A 17,517-nucleotide genomic window follows, 5' to 3' on the forward strand; every position below is an offset into this window, starting at 1 on the left:
GTTTGGTGTAGGAGCCCAGGGGCATGAGTCAATGGGAAGGCAGTTATTACTTACAACAGGGAAACCAGCTGAAATGTTTGGCAACACATGCATTAAATAACTTGAACCTTAGACAGTTCAGTCTATCACATGAATGGTGTTTTTCAGATTAGTAGGCTTTTCTACCTTTACCTTCCACTCCTCCTCCTTTGTCACAGAAGGAGGGCCCCTAAATCATATGACTGGATAAAAAAGACTGCACAGTGTGAAACACTCCTATTTCCTACTGACGAGGGACAAGCACGTCAAGGCAGAACTCAGAGCCAATCAGAGAAGAACTGAAATGAACCTTCTGCCTTCTTTCTCTACAGAAACATGGGCCCTTGTACTTCTTTTCATGGTCATCCTGCTAGTGTGAGTAAAATATTCTTTATTGATTCTCTGCTCCTGCCATTTCTCTCTTTTTGCCATTGCTCACTTTCATACAACTAATCTGCTGAAGAGTAGATGTGATTTCCACTTTTCCAGCATCTAACCAGGCTCTGGGATGTAGCAGAGAAGTCTAAAGACTGAACATGTGTGTGATCTTGCTCCAAGGTTTGGAGTATTCCTATCCAGTTATGAGATTACTGCTCAGCATCAAAGAAATAATTGGATAATGACAATGCCAGGTACTGGTTACCATCAGGGTGCTGGTTTCAGTCAGGGTCCTGACCCATCAGGTGATTTTTCACAGACATCCAGCTGTGCCTCCCTGGCTGAGGCTGCTCTGCAGGCAAGCCAGTAGAATATGACCCTCCTGCACAGGTGGAGAGCAGCAGAAAAGCACCAGGAGAAGAATATCTGTAGGATCAGTTTTTACTCCTGACTTCTTCCATGGTGCCCAGCTAAGATTCTCCTCAGGGGCACCTGGACAAGGAGGGGTCGTTTGCAGAGGTTTGATTTCCATCCCATGTTCCTCCTCACAGCTACCCATGCTGGGGGAAGGAGTGGAGCACAGAGCAATGTCAGCCACCTGCTCCTGGCTTTCCAGACAAAATCCCACAACAGAAATGTACCCCCAGTGCTTCAGGGCACCCCTGCTACTGAGGAAATGCTGTCCTTGGCTTTGCTGGTGTCATTCAGCACTACAGCAGGGCAGGGCTGGGTAAAAACCCCTGACTGATGTGGTGCACACAAGCACAGCCCATTTGTCTGCCCTGGCAATGCTCCAGCCACAGCAGCTCAGCAAGCTCAGAGTTTTAGCCATATTTTTCCTGTGATTTGGATCACTGAAAGGCCTGTTTGGTGCTGGCTCTTACCAAAAAAAACCCAACAAAACAAAACAAAAAACCCTCACTGAACCCCAAAGCAAACCAAACTAACAAAACCAAAAAAGCCACCCTGAATCTTGACCCAAGCTCTCCTATTTCAGTAACTCTGTGGTTATCTGAGATTGCTGCTTACCAGACTTGTGCCTTCTGCAGGCCCCTGTAATTCTGTTGTGGCAAAAGGGACTAAACCCAGATCTCTGTGTTCTGACATCAGAGCTAAAATATAAATTTCACTGCCCATTGACACAGAGAGGTTGTTCAGATGCTTCTTGTCCAGCTGGGGCAACACTGTTCCAGTTCACACATGAGGGAACTTCAGCCATTTCTGATTCACATCCATGGTAGGAAGAAGTAATGATTATTCTTTGGCTTTACACTGAATGTACACTTTTCAGTCTGCAGAAAACCCTGACACATTTTACTTGTAGGAGTGTTAGACTACATTTTCCTGGCCATGTTTCAAGTGGTCTAAGCCTGTTTTCGTACAGTATTTCTGGGCTTTGTAACCAGCCCTGCCTGACATTTTCTGACATCTTTGGCTACCTATAAACATTACAAATGAGAATCCACAATCATTTGATTCCTAGCACCGAATTAACCTTTGACAAAAAAAAAGTTAAACATTGACAGACTGAGTTGTGTGAATCCTTTTTTCACCTGAACACACCCAGCTCCTCATTTTTCACCTGTCCTGCTTGGACCATAAGTTGGTATCTGGACTTTTTGCTCTGGCAGATGCTGTGCTGGGGGACACTGATCTCATTTGGGCTCCCGAGAATTTAAAAAAAGCATTGGTAATTGTAAGGGAGACCCTCCCTATGTCTCAACCTAGATTTTGGCTTTTCAAATAAGCATCCCCAAGATCCTGTCTGAGCAGCTGCTGCCTCGTGACCTGAAGAGGATCTCTGATAACATCCCCTGGCCAAACCTTCCCTGCTTTACATCCTTTCTGCAATGAACTGCTCACTTGGGAAGCTGCAGCTACTAACTAAAACCAAATATTTTGAGGAGCTCTTTCAACATAGCCGAAGACGAGCTTCAAAGGGCTGCAGCCCAGGCCCTTGTTGAGAAAGAGAAAGCCCCAAGGTAGGAGCAATAACTTCAGAGCTGCCAGGAAGGGTGCTTCAGAGGAAAGAAATTTGCAAGGCTGTCAATAAAATCTAAAGAGAAAACCATCAAGACTAGGCTTCCACTGAGCTAATGCTGGACTAAGGGAAGGAGAACAATTACTGAAATTGAAGTACAGTTTGACAAAAGGCCCTGTTTGGGACATAATTCCTGGCATTGCTTTGATTTCTCTTCAATTCAAACATGTTAGCTTGGTGTTCCTTCTTCCAGCTCTGTTTTCTGCCTCTCCTTTGGTAGAAAATGAGCCCCTTTTAGGACTTTTGCTCAAGATTTCCAGGTGCTGTCTCCACAGGTGGTCTGGTGGAAACAATTGCTTTCACACAAAAAAGGATCCCTCTGAAGCTCTGTGTGAGCCTTACCATGGTTATCAAGTAGTTTTTTACAGGGCAGTTTTCACTTGCTTTTTTTCCACCACTTGGTTCAACCTCCTGTCCCTCATGTCCCAGGGGATGTTGCTGCAGTGTCGAGGTTGAGGAGAGCTCACATCCCAGTGCCACAGTGCTGTAACACTGCTCTTTTCTGTCCCGCAGGTATGGGATCTGGCCGTTTGGTCTGTTCAAGAAGTTGGGCATTCCTGGGCCAAGACCTCTTCCTTTCTTTGGGACATCCCTGGAATATCGCAAAGTGAGTGCCTGAAGCTGCCTTTGCTGGCACAGCTGTAGCTGAACAGATACAGAGTGCTGATAAGTTGTCTCCAAATGCAGCTCCTCTGTCACGGAGGGCCTGTGCACAGGTGTGATGGGTTTGCATGGGAGGCATTCACAGAAGTGATGCAAAGCTTCTGTTTAAGTGACACTCTGTTTGAACCAATGGAAAGCTGTACACACCTCTGTGAAAAACATAAGCTAAAGGCAAAAGAAACCTGGGAACTCACTCTTGTCTGGTCACCAAAGAGATAACAGGGGCCAGGCCTGGTTGGGCGGCCCCTGCTGCAGGTCAGGCCCCATTCCTGTGGTGCCGGGCAGGTGAGGGGAGGGTGTGTGGGGCTGAGGCCGGGCCAGGCCATGGCTGCAATTTCTGACATCTTGCTGCTACTGGGCCCAGCCTGGCTGCCTCCCCAGGGCCCAGCCGGGTCTGCCAGCCTCAGGAGCAGCCCTGGGCCCGGCCAGCTCGGCCAAGATTCTACCACCATTGGGATTTGCCCAAAACGACTGGGCTGGGGAGAGGAGAAGCCATTAGCCCCCCTCAGCCACAGTTCCTGCCACAAACTACCGGGCCCAGCCCAGTGTGACCATCTGCAGGCCCTGGGCGAGATATTAACTCTCTCAGTGCTTCAATCCTCCCTAGAGAAAGAAACAAAATGCAGGCAGTGTAGAGGAACAACATGAGCACACTGAAGTCAGTACAGAAGAAGTCAAGTCCCACATGAGAGGGATGAGGAGATGTCTTGATCTTAGGGCTGAAATCCTCCTTTAAAGCTATGGAGGAAGATTCTTTTTCCCTATAATGCATGAAAGTATGGGGACATGAAAGTGTTCGAATTGTAGATATTGAGCAAAGGGTTCCATGCTAAAGTAAGCAGATGTTAAAGTAGCTGTGATCCTATGAGAAGTTTGAACAGAGAAGGAGAGAAGAGTGATGAAGATCCTGCGCCTCCAGGAAGATGATTTCAGAGACAGATAATGAGAACCTTTGCCTTGAACAGCTCATCTCTAAAACAGTATCCCAGAAGTTGACATGGCCCATAAACACAGCTGTGGGAAAAGCTTGTGGAAAATGGGAGGGATTTCATGATTGCAGATTTCCCCAGGTGGCTGCTGTTTGTGGAAGTTAAAAGCCACAAGAGAACTATTTTCTTGTGGAGAGATCTCCATAACATTAACAAGAGGGACTTCTCTTCCCTAAGGGAACTGAAAAAAGACTATTCTAGAAGTGGCAAACTGACTTAAATTTTAGGTTTTGTTTCTTTATGTTTCTTTTGTTTCTTTATGTTTCTTTTGTTTCTTTATGTTGTCAAGAAAGGTTGTAGGGGGAGGAGAAGTGTCCTGAAGGTTTTATTCTTATTCTTATTACTCTTTTAGTTACTGTTAATATTTTTTTCTTTTAAAGGCTTTTAAAGTTTTGAGCCTGCTTTGCATTTCTCCTAATCCTACCTCACAGCAGGAAATGAAGAAGTGCATTCTAGTGAGTGCACTGATGATTGGTCAGCACTGAACCCACCAGACTAATTGGTGCATTGGCTGGGAAATCTCAAATTGGCAAAGCAAAACCACTACAAAAGACCAGTGTGGGATAAGGCTCAGCAGCACAGACCAAGGGGCATCCCCAGAGGAGCACTCCTGGCTGGCTGATTTCCAGCTGCCCTTTGCCAGCGCCCTGGCCAAGAGCTCCCTCAAAGCACAGTGCACATTCACGCCTCATCGTGGTTTTGGCTGCTCATAAAGCAGCTCTGAACATTAGTTTAAGGCTTTTCCTCCCCACCCACCATGTCCAACATCTTCCCTTCCATGCATCCTCTCTCAGAGAACTCAGCACCAACACTGCCAGATCTCAAGGAGCATTCAGACAACACTCTCACACACGGTGGGATTTTTGGGGCTGACCTGTGCAGGTCCAGGAGTTGGACTTGGATGGTCCTTGTGGGTCTTTTTCAGTCCAGGATAACCCAATACAATTTTTAAATTGCATTCCACAGGGTTTCCTGGAATTTGACACAGAATGTTTCAAGAAATACGGGAAAATCTGGGGGTGAGTACGAGCCACTGATCTCTTCGGAGAGTAAAACTAGAATCTGCACAAATGGAAGAACACGTTCATTAGGAAAGCTCCCTTTGCTCCACCTGCAGCCCTGACAGTCCCAACAGGATGAGAGCAGCAGTGACAGGGTGCTGCAGGTGGCTTACTTGGAGCCTGGTGACACAGAGCTGTGACACTGTCACATCATACAGAAACTATTTTGACCAGTGCTGTGAAAAGCAGTTTAAATCTGGTAACAAAAGGCCCTCACCTGCCCCTAACAAAATCATCAGCAGAACTATTTACTTCAGCAGGATCTGGAACTGGGAGGTTGGGTTCCTCTGGTTTACCAACAGCAAAGGAATGTGAGTGACTCCCTTTGGAGCTGATCCAAAGAATCCTTGTGCTGCTGATCCCCACCTGCTGCAGCAGGAGCTGCTGCAGTTATGGCTCTTCTGTTCTAGACACCTCCTCCCATAGCTTTCATCACAGTTGTTATAACTTAGGCTACAACCTTGCATATCCTGCATGATGCATCCGCTGGTCCCTACAGCAGCTTTAAGAAATGGAGTCTGGAAAATATATGTTTGCACAAATGGGTAGAGAGCACAGCTCAGCTTAATCTACATCTGTTCCAGGAAAGCCTTCAGAACTGGCAGCTTAAAAAGACAAAACCAAGGACTGAGTTTCATCTCCAAGGATGTCTCAGTGCTGTCAGCCCAAGTCTCCAGACATCCAACTCAAGAGCCTGAAAGGGGTCGAACAAGTTTCCTTCTAATACTGTAATGTGCTTAAGTGCCTGGAAAAACACAGAGAGTCAGGGGAGGAAGTGAAGACACTTGCTTCATTTAGTATCTGGTCCTTTGAGCAACTGAGCTCTGCTCATTTCCCAGTGAATTTGGAGTGTGTATATCCCCCTTTACCATTTCCAAAACCAGATGGGAAAAGGTCTAGGAGTCCTTTTCCATCTCTACTTTCTACAATTTTGTACTCAGACAACAGAGCAACAAGGCTGCTGATGGAAGAACATTAGATCAACACATGGGCATTTCGTGGGCATCAGCCAAGCCTTACACTTAAATTATCTGCAGTTATTTACCTGGTTCTCTTCTCCCCCCACCAGGATTTACGATGGCAGACAGCCCACGCTGGCTGTCACAGACCCCCAGATCATCAAATCTGTGCTGGTTAAAGATTGTTACACCACCTTCACCAACCGCAGGGTAAGAGCACAAGTGCTGTGATCGACCACAGAGTCCAGAAAAGTGCAGGGGGAGACAGGCATGCCAAGCATGCTTTGGGAACCAGTGGCTGCACTACAGGGATTGCTGAACACAACCACTGCACGTCACTGTTCCCCTGCCTTACAGCCTGAACTGCACACACGGGCTGGCAGAGGGAGCAGACCAAGTCTGTTCTCACACCTATTACATACTTATGCATATATGGATGGATTTGGGTCTGTGGGAGCGTGCAGGAATCTATAAGGGTACACACGTGCCACCAGCTGGGATGCAGGGATGGGACATGGCGGGTACACACAGACATGCAGGTGTTGGACTTGTGCTGGGGCTGGGAATAGCATCTCACTGTTGGTTTAGTGTAGGAAAGGAGTTTATTTATGGATGTGTGCCTTGAGAGAGGCTGTTTGTCAGGCCACAGCCTGCTGCCAGCAGCAATGCCACTGGAAGAGCCCGGGCAGGGGCTTGTGTGCCACATTGCACCCCTGCAAGGAGGCTGCTCTCTTTCCTGGGGTTAACTCTGCCTGTTTGCCCCTGCAGCGCGCGGACCTGGCCGGGGTACTGACCAATGCCATCTCATTAGCTGAAGATGACCACTGGAAAAGGCTCCGTACTGTGCTCTCTCCAACCTTCACCAGTGGGAAACTGAAGGAGGTAAACCAGAGGGGCAGGTACAGACTAAATCAGAGTCAGTAAGCAGTGTTTTCAGGCTGAGATTATCACAGGGGTCTGATTTCTTTAGTCAGAGCCCGGCAACTAAGCTGGCCTTTTTGACTAATGCCTAACTGAAACCAGAAAACTCTTAAAATAAATCCTGAGCAGAGAGATTTTATTTGTAAATATTCATGACACTCCCTGTAGTCTCCATGAGCCTGTGTAAAGGAGTAAAATGTATTGTCCTGAAGTGACCATGCCTGGTTTGTGTTACAGATGTTCCCTATAATGAAGCACTATGGGGAAGCTTTGGTGAAGAATGTTCAAAAGCAAGTGAAAGAGAACAGCTCAATATCTGTAAAGGAGTAAGTAGCTGCTAAGAGCAGCAGGCAGAGCAAACCTTGTTAAAAGTGCTGTGGTTCATTGGCTACCAGCAATGCAGATCTTTCCCTGGGTCAGTCAGGGCTCTGAAAGGAGGAATGGGACTTACTGAAAGCCTGACTGGAAATTTAAAAGGGGAAAATTTCATTTGGATGTTAGGAAACTTCCCAGAGGTATGTAGGAAGGAAAGTGCTCCAGCATAGCTTTGTGAATCCAGAGATCCAAGATGTCCCATCCCAAGCTTGGAAGAGGGGGCTGTGCTGGGTGGAACTAGACCACTCCCAGGGCTTGTTTGAGGCAAGGTGTGCTGCCACCCCTCCTCAAGAGGTTAAATGCTAAATTTCACATGCTGTCCTTCCACCAACCCATTCCATGTTGTTGTAAAATCCTTGGAAAAAGCTGTCTGACTTCAAAACCTGTGCAGTCTTGAAACAAAAGCTCTCTAAAAATCTATCCCCTTCTCTAGAAGTGCTGTTCAGTGCCACATAGCCAATTTTCTCTTCCAACCTAAGGCAGGAGGTCTTCTGAGACTTTATATTTGAGTGTCACATAGACATGAGGAAAAAAATACATTCATTGAGTCCAAATATTTAACCACAGTCTATGTTTTTCTACTTTCCATCAGCATCTTTGGGAGCTACAGCATGGATGTGGTCACCAGCACTTCCTTTGGTGTGAACATTGACTCCATGAACAACCCCAAGGACCCCTTTGTCAGAGAGATGAAGAAACTGGTCAAGTTTGACTTTTTTAACCCAGTCTTCCTCTTGTCATGTAAGTGACTCCAGGTTTTGCTTGGATAACTTCCCTTGCTAGGAATGAATTGCTGCCCCTTGTCTCATCAGTTCCTCATTGTGAGCTTCATGCTGAAATCCTGGGGATGAGATGGGTAAAAGCTTCCTCCACCTTTGGTATCCCCAGTGCAAGAAACTTATGAACCACCCAGAAATATCCAGTAAAGTGCTGGGAAATTATTTAAAGGTTGAAAAGCAAGTGAGGCTTGAGGAGAGCACTGCTATCTGAAATGCATTTTCTGGAAGTGAGTGCTTAGTGGGGACTGTAATTAGATGCAATTTCCTCCAGTGCAATAGCTTAGCAGCAATAGACCTTAAATTAATGTCAGATACCTTGCTGAAACCCAGGGAAAGTTTGGATCTGTCCACAGAGGAGATTCTGGTGCTGTAGATTTCATGAAACTATAGAGAGTATGAAGATCCAGTTTCTATGAGGAAGGAAAAGCCTTGAAAGGGACTTGAAAATGTTTGCATGATCACAGCAAGGCAGTGAACAGCTCAGCCTGAACAAAGAACTCAGAATTTTCAGTATTTCTCTTGTGAGCCACAAGAGAAATATGCCTGTTGTGTCCAGACCTTAGAAATCAGAGCTTTAGAAATAGGAGGTGGAATATGCCTTGGTCTTCTCTTAAATGAATGATTATACCCAGCTTGGTTGTGCCCATGTGATGCAAAAACTATTCCAAGGGAATGAAACAGAGGGAAAAAAGGCAAAGTGTATGCTTTTCTCATCTAAAGAAATTTAAAAAGGAAATAAATTCCCAGTAGCATCCACAGCTATCAGGAGGGTTTTTTTTAAAGAGTGCAATTTAATTTTATATTTATTTTTCAGTTGCCTTCCCATTCCTTATTCCTGTCATGGCCAAGATGAACGTAAATATCTTCCCCAATGATGCTGTAGATTTTTTCATGAGATCCCTTGCCAAAATTAAGCAGGATCGTGAAAAGGAGGCTCACAAGGTGAGTAGGAATTTGAGAGCAATTGTGGCAGAAAGAACACTGAAGTGAGATATAATTAGGGTGATGATATCAAAGGTGAAGCCAAAGTACAATGACTCAACAAAACCCTGAGCCTACTCAAGTGTAAACACTTCATTTTAATACTGTCAGAAAAGCCCCACCTGACCCGTCCTGGCAGAGAATCAGGAGGACTTTGTACATCCGTGATCTGAAGCTAAATCCAGATAAAGGCTCAGCAGAATTGGACTAACCTCAGTCTGCAGCACTTGTAATGAGAGAGGGAGGGACTCCCTGAAGAAGATTAGGCAGAGGATGAGCAAGTGCAGAGTAAGCAGCACATGAGTAGCAAAATCACCTTTAGGGTTGTGCCTTCCCCTCTTGCTTTTCAAAAACTGCAGCTTGCTTCCTGACAAAATTCTGCCTTTTAGAGTTTGGATCCCTTTACCCAAATTCATTCAAGACACTGCTCTCCCACCCAGTGGCTTAATGGACAGTACAGACAGGTTTCCAAAATAAAAAGCAAATGTTACATTTCTCAATAAGGAAGTTGTGTGCATTTTGGGGATGCTCTCAGTCTAAAACTTGTGCTTAGGCTGTGAAATCTGCTTATCTAAGCCATCCAATGAAGCTGTCACCAAAGAGACTCTCCTGCTTTCCCTCCCAGGGCAGGGTAGATTTCCTGCAGCTGATGATCGAATCCCAGCGCTCAGCCAGCCAGGAGAAGAATGAAGCAAATCACTCACATAAAGGTAACAACAGCCAAATCCCCATCATGGGCACAGGGCTGTGGGAGTGAGGAGAATAGGGAGAGGTGTTTGTGTCACCATCAGCTTCACCACCCAGCTCCAGATGGAGCTCTGTCTCCTGGTAGCAGCACTAGGTATTAAGATCCCAGGAGCAGGACTGCCATGTCAGTTATTTATGCCCAGGAAATCACCTGCCTCCTCTATCAAATGGATTTTTCCAGGCAGGTAGAGCAGTTATGAAAGCGTTATCAGCAAACAACTGCAACAAACCTGCCTCAACACCACCTGCTGCCTGCTCCTTGCTGAGACCATCAGCCAACACTGCTTTTCTCCTCTCCCCACAGCCCTGACCGACATAGAGGTCCTGGCCCAGGCATTCATCTTCATCTTTGCTGGGTATGAACCCACCAGCAACACCTTAGGTTTCCTGGCCTATGAGCTGGCCATGCACCCTGATGTGCAGGAAAAGGTGCTGCAGGAGATTGACACAGTCCTGCCCAACAAGGTAAGGAGGACCCTGAGTGATGGGGAGGACTCTGACCCTGCAGGCCTCCTGGTTCAGTCAGGGCAATGAGACATCTCTTGGAAAATCCATGGTGTTTAGGAGCTAGAGATCTGGCAGACAGACACTCAGACAACTCAGCCCTACAGTGGTTTTCTTTTGGCAGCTGGAACCTTCCAGCCACCCCAACTGCCATTTGCCACACTCTGCAGAAGAGTACATGGATTTCCAAGCATTTCCATGACTCAGAGGTGGAAAAATGAAGCCAATTGCTCAATTTCTACCTTACATTTTGTTCTTCAGCGAGTCTGAGTCAAATTTGGGGCAGTGGGGGTTGAGGATACTATTGTTCCTACAGTCATTTTAGGACAATCCAGTTCTGATGCCAACATGCCTGGTCACCTTCCTTGTGTTGTCCTGCAGGCTCCTCTCACGTACGAAGCAATTATGAAATTGGAATATCTTGACATGACAGTGAATGAAACCCTCAGGGTCTATCCCCTCGGGGGGCGGATTGAGAGAACCTGCAAGAAAGACGTGGAGATAAATGGAGTGACCATTCCCAAAGGAGTCGTGGTCACAATCCCACCCTACGTCCTGCACCGCGACCCCGAGTACTGGCCCAACCCAGATGAGTTCAGGCCAGAAAGGTACAAAAAGCTTAATGAAAGGGAAGAAATATCACTCTGCTTTTTCCTCAGTAATTAAGCATTAATCTCTGATTAGCTTCCTAATGGTGTTCTTCCTATCTTTTTACAAACAATACGGATGAGAAATTGCAGGCTCGTGGGAATGTCATTTTAAAAGGAAATTGAGCTTTGTGCTTAAAGCAGGGTTTCAAACAACATAATCTTCTTGGGAGAATAGCACTGATACTTGCAGGATCTTGTACCCAGTTTTTAAGCTTCCTGAGAGTGGGTAAATTTGGAGGTTTTGTAACTGCTGGCCATCCTCTGTATAATCCTTCTTGTTGAACCTGTTCCTTACAAACAAGCTTCTACTAAATATGCCAGATTTGATCCTTCCAGAATTGCTTTCCCTCCTTGTTTTCAAGGATAACCTTCCCTAGCTGGTTATTTTCGTAATTGATATCTACTTCCCATTCCCAGAGAAACTGAAGCCATAGGCTGCTCCAAACCAAGACAACTTCTGGTTCTTCTCTCTCTAAATACCACAGACAGGAAATATCTGTCTCTGTGGGAGAGGATGCTGCCTGGATTTTCACTTTACTTCCCACTTCCACTAATCTGGATGGAGAGAATTAAAATTAAACCCTCAGGTGGGACCCCATCCTGTCTCTGACAAGGGCTTGGTCACAGCACTCAATTTCAGGGGTAGCCTGAGACACTTTAGGAAAAACCCAAACCAGGGCAGGGCAGCAGTGAGAGATCCCAGGATAAATAAGATGTGTAGGTTTTGTGGTTTTGCTGCCTTCATTTCTTTTCCCCAACCATCCTCCAGGTTCAATAAGGAGAACAAGGAGTCCATAGACCCATACACATACCTGCCCTTTGGGGCTGGGCCCAGAAACTGCATTGGGATGAGGTTTGCTCTCCTGATTCTGAAAGTCGCCATCGTCTCCCTGCTGCAGCATTTCACCTTCCAGACCTGCAAAGAGACTCAGGTGAGGGGCACGTGGAGGGAGCCGGGTGCCAAGGCCAGACATTTCACACTTCCAGGCACTGCAGATGCAGCTGTGCCTGAACCTCTCATCCCTGCATGTTTAACTTATCCATCTCATTGTTGCAGATCCCAATCAAGCTGAGTTCAGTGGGGCTCCTAACACCAGAGAAGCCGATTATTCTGAAATTGGTGCCCCGGACTGAGCCTGCCAAGAACTGAAACCCAGCCACAGCCCCCAACACACAGGGACTGCCATGCTAACAAAGGGATCACACATCACAGGAAATCTCTCCTACACAGACAGACACAGAAGAGCAGCTCCAGTTAATTCTGGAAGCAATTACTACATATTTACTAATAAACATAACTGTCAGAAAGGTGACATGGACCACTGGGCAGTGACAATACACAGTCCCCTCAATTTTGATTGCAAAACAAGAAATAAATCCAAATGAGAATCTGATCATCAACTTCTAAAGGGACTTCTCCATCTGGAGGGAAGGAATTACTGCCACATCCAAAAAGCACAAGGTGTGATGGAAATTCAAATTGCCAGACCTCACTGGGCAGGGACAGGTACTGTTCTTCTGGTTGTATTGATGCTTGAAATTTCATGTATTCTGATTGAGACGACTGGTGTGGACTACATATCCTAGTTACCAACCCTCTCCTGTGCCATGTGTTAATTAAACTAAAGTGTGTACAAATACTGTCATTAAAAATGTTTGAGAGCTGCTCTGTGTCGTGTATAGTGGCTGATCACTTCCTATATAAAACCCGTATTCAGCCTCAACCCTTGAAATCATCCATGTACATTGCTTTCCACTTAATTTAATGAATCTGATCCTTCATTTAACACCATCAAACCCTCCCATTTGTACAGTATTTTGCAAACACTCCAGCTCCCACCTCTTACTTTGATTAAGAGGGTGCCTTCAGTTCAGCCCTGGCCAACCCTCTCCCATGCTGGATTGACAGAGGATGGATTAGAGAGAGCAGCAGCTCCCAGGAGGAGAGGACAGCCCTTCAGGAGGGCCAGTGCTCCTGGAGGAATGGTCTGCACACAGCCTGGAGCTGAGCCTTTCCTCCCAGAGCCATGGATGGGGTTTAGTCATTGCTTGTGGTGGGGTTTTAGGTGCTTTGAGCTGCTCCTGTCATCAACAGGATGCTCTGACCCAGTGGCTCATGCCATCCCTGGCCATTTAAACACGGAATATCCAAAAGCAGGTGGGAGGTTCTCCCAGATCCGGGTTTCCCACCCCAGTTCACCCCAGTAAATTGTGCTGGTCTTGACACCTACCAACCAAAACAGACAGTAGTGAAGTGGGAAAGGTTTCTACAGGAGCTGTGGGATTCACATCCTCTGAACCTGAGAGAAGCAGAGAAAAGAATGATGAAAACAATTCCAATCTCATTTGCTGCTGTTGTGTTGTGCCAAAGTAGAATACAATGTGGAGGTTGTTTACCCACAGTGACGTGTTCTGTTTCTTTGGCCTATCAGAGCCAAGCACGTGTCCAGACTGTTGGTCAGGAGAAAGTCACGAGATTTTGCTCAGCTGAGTTCTTGTTCAGTTTCAGTTTTGATGTAGTATAATATAGTGCAATATAGTATAGAATAATATAGTATAATAAAGTAATTAATTGGCCTTCTGATATCATGGAGTCCTCCTCATCATTCCTCCTGCAAATAAGGTGAAATTTCACCGATAAAGAGCTGCAAATCAAATCAAGTCATCCTGAAACTTTCTCCTGGCCCCCTTCATTCCAAGGCATTATTTGCTGCATCATGGTCTGTAATTTTCTCCTGGGGCAATGTGCTTTTCTCTTTAGTCTAGCACAAAACTTGCACAAAACTGCAACATGACCCAAATGCTGCCATCCCACATAGCATAAATTTATTCAACATTTCAGGTCCATTTTTTACCAGTGAATATTCAGTAGTTTGGGAGTGGACAGGCAACAGCACAGTGGATTCCTCATCCCTGGAAATCCCCAAATCAAAGCTGTCCATTTTTCTGGAAGATACAGCGACATTCACCAGGCTCTAATTCAAGAGAAAGCAGCTTGTGCTGTCCCAAAAGGCAGATAAAACAATTATAGTGCTCCCTTCTGATTCATCATCTGTGATAGACTGTTTGGGTTGTGCTGTGTACACAGCAAGGCTCTGAGGAGTGCTGCCAATGAGGCCCTGCCTCAGTTTAATCTGTTCCCCATCTCTTACCAGGGGTTAGAAACCATCCCTGGAAGAGCTGGGCCTGTCTGGCTCTGATGGGCAGAGGGCAAAGCATGGACAAATCAGTTTAAAAAAGGCATTTTTTTCTGTAGAAAATCCAGTGCCAGGCAAAACTAACTCAGGTTAAGAGAAAGAAAGAGGAAACTGTCATGAAAGCAGCACATCACTTACGTGCCAGAGAGCTGCTCTGAAGTGATGAAAAATTGTTTTGGCATCTGATGAGCAAACCCAGGTGCCTTTGCCAGAAGCACAAAGGGTTAATCCAGCCACACCCCAAGCCTGGAAGTTCCTTCCCTGCACGGGGCTCTCTGGGAATGAAGTCATTAAGTGCAACTGTACAGATCATTCTTCCAAATGTGAAAAATGTGACTAATTTTCCGGCTTCAGCCAATTATGACCTGCCAGGACTATCATAACAGCCCATAAATAATCTGTAACAAAATCATGGTAATGAGTCTTCTAGAAGAAAATTAGATCCTCCGTGTCTTAACTCCATAAAAATACTCTGCTTTTAAGTGCTGCCTCCATCATTCCCAGCACTTCCCATTGCTTTGCTGGTCACCCCTCAGAAATGACTTGGCCAGGAGTCTGCTGGTCCTGAGCATCCATCAGATTTCACTGGTTTGGCTGTTTCCACTTTAAATCAGGCATAGCACTGTTTAACTCACCCCTTGAACCGTTTTTGCTGATAAAACATTTATTTTATCTGGACTCCTTGCTGATTCATAAAATCAAAGAGTCTTCATGGTTGGGAAAGGCCTCTAAGATCATCAAATCCAGCCATTAACTCACCACCATGCTCACCACTGAATCATTTAAACCATGTCCCCAGGTGCCACAAACACTTTCTTTGAACGCTTTCAGGGATGGAGATTCCCTCACTGCCCTGGGCAGCCTGTTCCAGTGCTTGAGCACTGTTTCTACACACCCTTGGCAGGCCTGGGACATGGAATTGCCCCAAAATAGCTGGGTCTCATCAGAGGAAAGAAAACAGTGTAAGGTGGAAATTAATTGTGGGGACACTTCTGTTTCTCTTCCCTACCTAAGTCCTCCCAAAGCCCAAGTGAGAAGGAAAAAAGAATGAAGGAAATTGTTGTTTCCTCATCATTTTATACACATAGGATATTCTCAAAGGCTTCACAACCTTGCCTCAGAGAAGTTATTTTCACATCATTGCAGTGTAACAGACTCACACCCAGGGAAACACCAGCATCACTCAGGAACTCCTGTCAATATGCAGAAATATATTCCCCTTAACACAGGAAGGACCTTTTCACAGGAGGTTTGTATCCATGGAATGAGAACTGTTATTGCATCAGTCCTGGTGAAAGACAAAAGGTGATTTGAAGTGGAGAGGTGTGTTTTCTGTTTTCCAGTTAACTACAGCAGAGTCACCCTCACTCCTAACTTGCCTAAATGTTGCAACGCTTCCGGTTGATTGCAATGACCAAATGGATGTTATGAAAAACAGGTTTCCTGCTTACAGTGAGGGAAAGTTTCATGTGCTTCACACAGTTATGAGATATTTCAGTTATGAGATATTTCAACACCAGGCTGAGCCCTGACAGAGAGAAGAATGGTCTGACTATTAGCAAACTAAGTGTCCCTAAAGTATTGAAGTCTTTTGCAATTCTGCTGTGCCTTTAAAGTGAAGAATGAAACATTTCCAGGCATATTTCACCTGAAAGGAAGAACAGGCAGCATGGCTCCTTTTACCTCTACAGAAGCACAGTTTCTCTGGCACCAGCAGCCTGCAAGTCAAGGGACACAAGTGGAGAAGGCAGCACAAGCAGGGCTGGGATTGATCTCATTCCCTTCCTCCTCTCTCCATCTCCCTGGTAGAAGTAACAAGCCAGCTTAGGGAATTACCAGATAGATTGGGAACATGGAAAACCTGTGGCTGAATTTATGCAACGACATCACTTTTCTGTGCTGTAATGGAGAGAATTAGACATACTGAATTGCTCACCACACAGATATGGAATTTTGAAAGCCCTTACTATTGCACAAATGTTGACAGGATATTTTATTTACTGCATCATTAAAGGTTAAAGAGACTCGTTCTCCGGAGGATTCATTTTTTCAACTCTTAATATCAATTAAAGCTAATTTCGGCTCTAACCAATGATTAACATAAAATATGGAAAAAGCTCTAACTGAGCATTTCTGTTCATAACTCCAATTCTCTTGTATTGCTGGGGCATTTTATAGGTACTGATGCAGCTCTGCATCACCCGTGACACAGATGATTTTCCCCTCCAAGGTTTTTTTTTTGTTTTGTTCATGAAAATGTTGCAAATATGCTCAAAATGCCTTCGATGATTTGGAACAAAATTCTTATTTAACCATTTCATAGCAGATGATCAGGGATGTTCTCCATGGGCTTCCCTACATGGCTGGGTACAATGTCTGGATAAAAATATCCTTTGTTCCAAGGCCTGCAGCTTCCATATCCTTCATATATATAATAAATAAGCCCACTCTGAGGTACTTGTGCAGCCACAAGTTTGCAAATGGAGTGGGGAAGACACTATAACTGTTCAAGGGAAAATGAAAAACCTTGCCTGCCACTTATGAACTGAAGCCAGTCCAGCACAGCTGGATGCATTTACCCATCTTCACTTGACAAAATACTGATTCCATCCACACAGCACAGAGAGCCCAGGAAAATAAGCTGCAGTTCATCTGCTGGGCTGTGTAAGAGGTTTGTGCAGCCCAGCTGAGGGGGCACAGGTGCCACACCACAGCTCCCCCATCCTGGGGCTGACCAGCTGGTCTTGCTTTGAAATTGGAGGTAGTAAAGACAGAAAAGAGTTTTGGAAAATAGAGCACAAAGACAAACCCCCAGCATGGCCAGCACAGTCTTGCACTAATTTGCCACAAGCTTGTCTAACCTTTTCAGGACTTGTCTACTTGTATCCTAATTTTAGGCTATTTATTGTTAACAAGCACTAATCTGGGATCAATCAGCATCCAAAGGTCACAGCAGAAGGCAGAGGGAAGGCAGGGAGTGGTACAGATGCTCTGAGGAAGGTCAGCTGCTGCCACTCAGGCTGCTCTCGGGGGTAACCACACATCAATCACCCCACCAGCAGCCTGAGCCACTTCCAGGGCAGTCAGCAGATGCCTGGTGCTCCCAGTGATTGTAATAAGCTCCAGTGGAAATCTGCAGGATGTACAAGTGGGAAAAATGCACTTGGAGATGCTCCTTGCCAAGAAGGGGAATGTTTCCCATGCTGGGTCCTGTGCCCAGGGCTCTGCACTGAGCTGCAGGTGTCTCAGACAGG

At 45.7% G+C, this 17,517-nt stretch overlaps 1 protein-coding gene across 1 annotated transcript; it reads left to right on the forward strand.

The window, feature by feature from the left end:
* The first annotated feature begins 272 nt into the window (after positions 1 to 272).
* Positions 273 to 12,457, forward strand: LOC129127206 (cytochrome P450 3A9-like). Its single transcript, XM_054643678.2, has 13 exons — positions 273 to 393; positions 2,951 to 3,044; positions 5,056 to 5,108; positions 6,220 to 6,319; positions 6,878 to 6,991; positions 7,268 to 7,356; positions 7,998 to 8,146; positions 8,999 to 9,126; positions 9,791 to 9,875; positions 10,217 to 10,377; positions 10,798 to 11,024; positions 11,836 to 11,998; positions 12,124 to 12,457. The coding sequence occupies exons 1-13, from the start codon at positions 323 to 325 to the stop codon at positions 12,214 to 12,216; spliced, it is 1,527 nt and encodes a 508-aa protein (XP_054499653.2). The 5' UTR covers positions 273 to 322; the 3' UTR covers positions 12,217 to 12,457.
* Positions 12,458 to 17,517: the final 5,060 nt, after the last annotated feature.

This window comes from Agelaius phoeniceus, chromosome 16 (assembly GCF_051311805.1).
Source record: "Agelaius phoeniceus isolate bAgePho1 chromosome 16, bAgePho1.hap1, whole genome shotgun sequence".
In the NCBI taxonomy this organism is placed as follows: Eukaryota; Metazoa; Chordata; class Aves; order Passeriformes; family Icteridae; genus Agelaius; species Agelaius phoeniceus.

Coding starts and splice junctions, on each gene's coding strand:
- LOC129127206 (XM_054643678.2), top strand. CDS start 323: ATGAACCTTCTGCCTTCTTTCTCTACAGAAACATGGGCCCTTGTACTT. Junction 6,320..6,877: donor CCACCTTCACCAACCGCAGG/GTAAGAGCACAA, acceptor TTGCCCCTGCAG/CGCGCGGACCTGGCCGGGGT. Junction 9,876..10,216: donor AGCAAATCACTCACATAAAG/GTAACAACAGCC, acceptor CTCTCCCCACAG/CCCTGACCGACATAGAGGTC.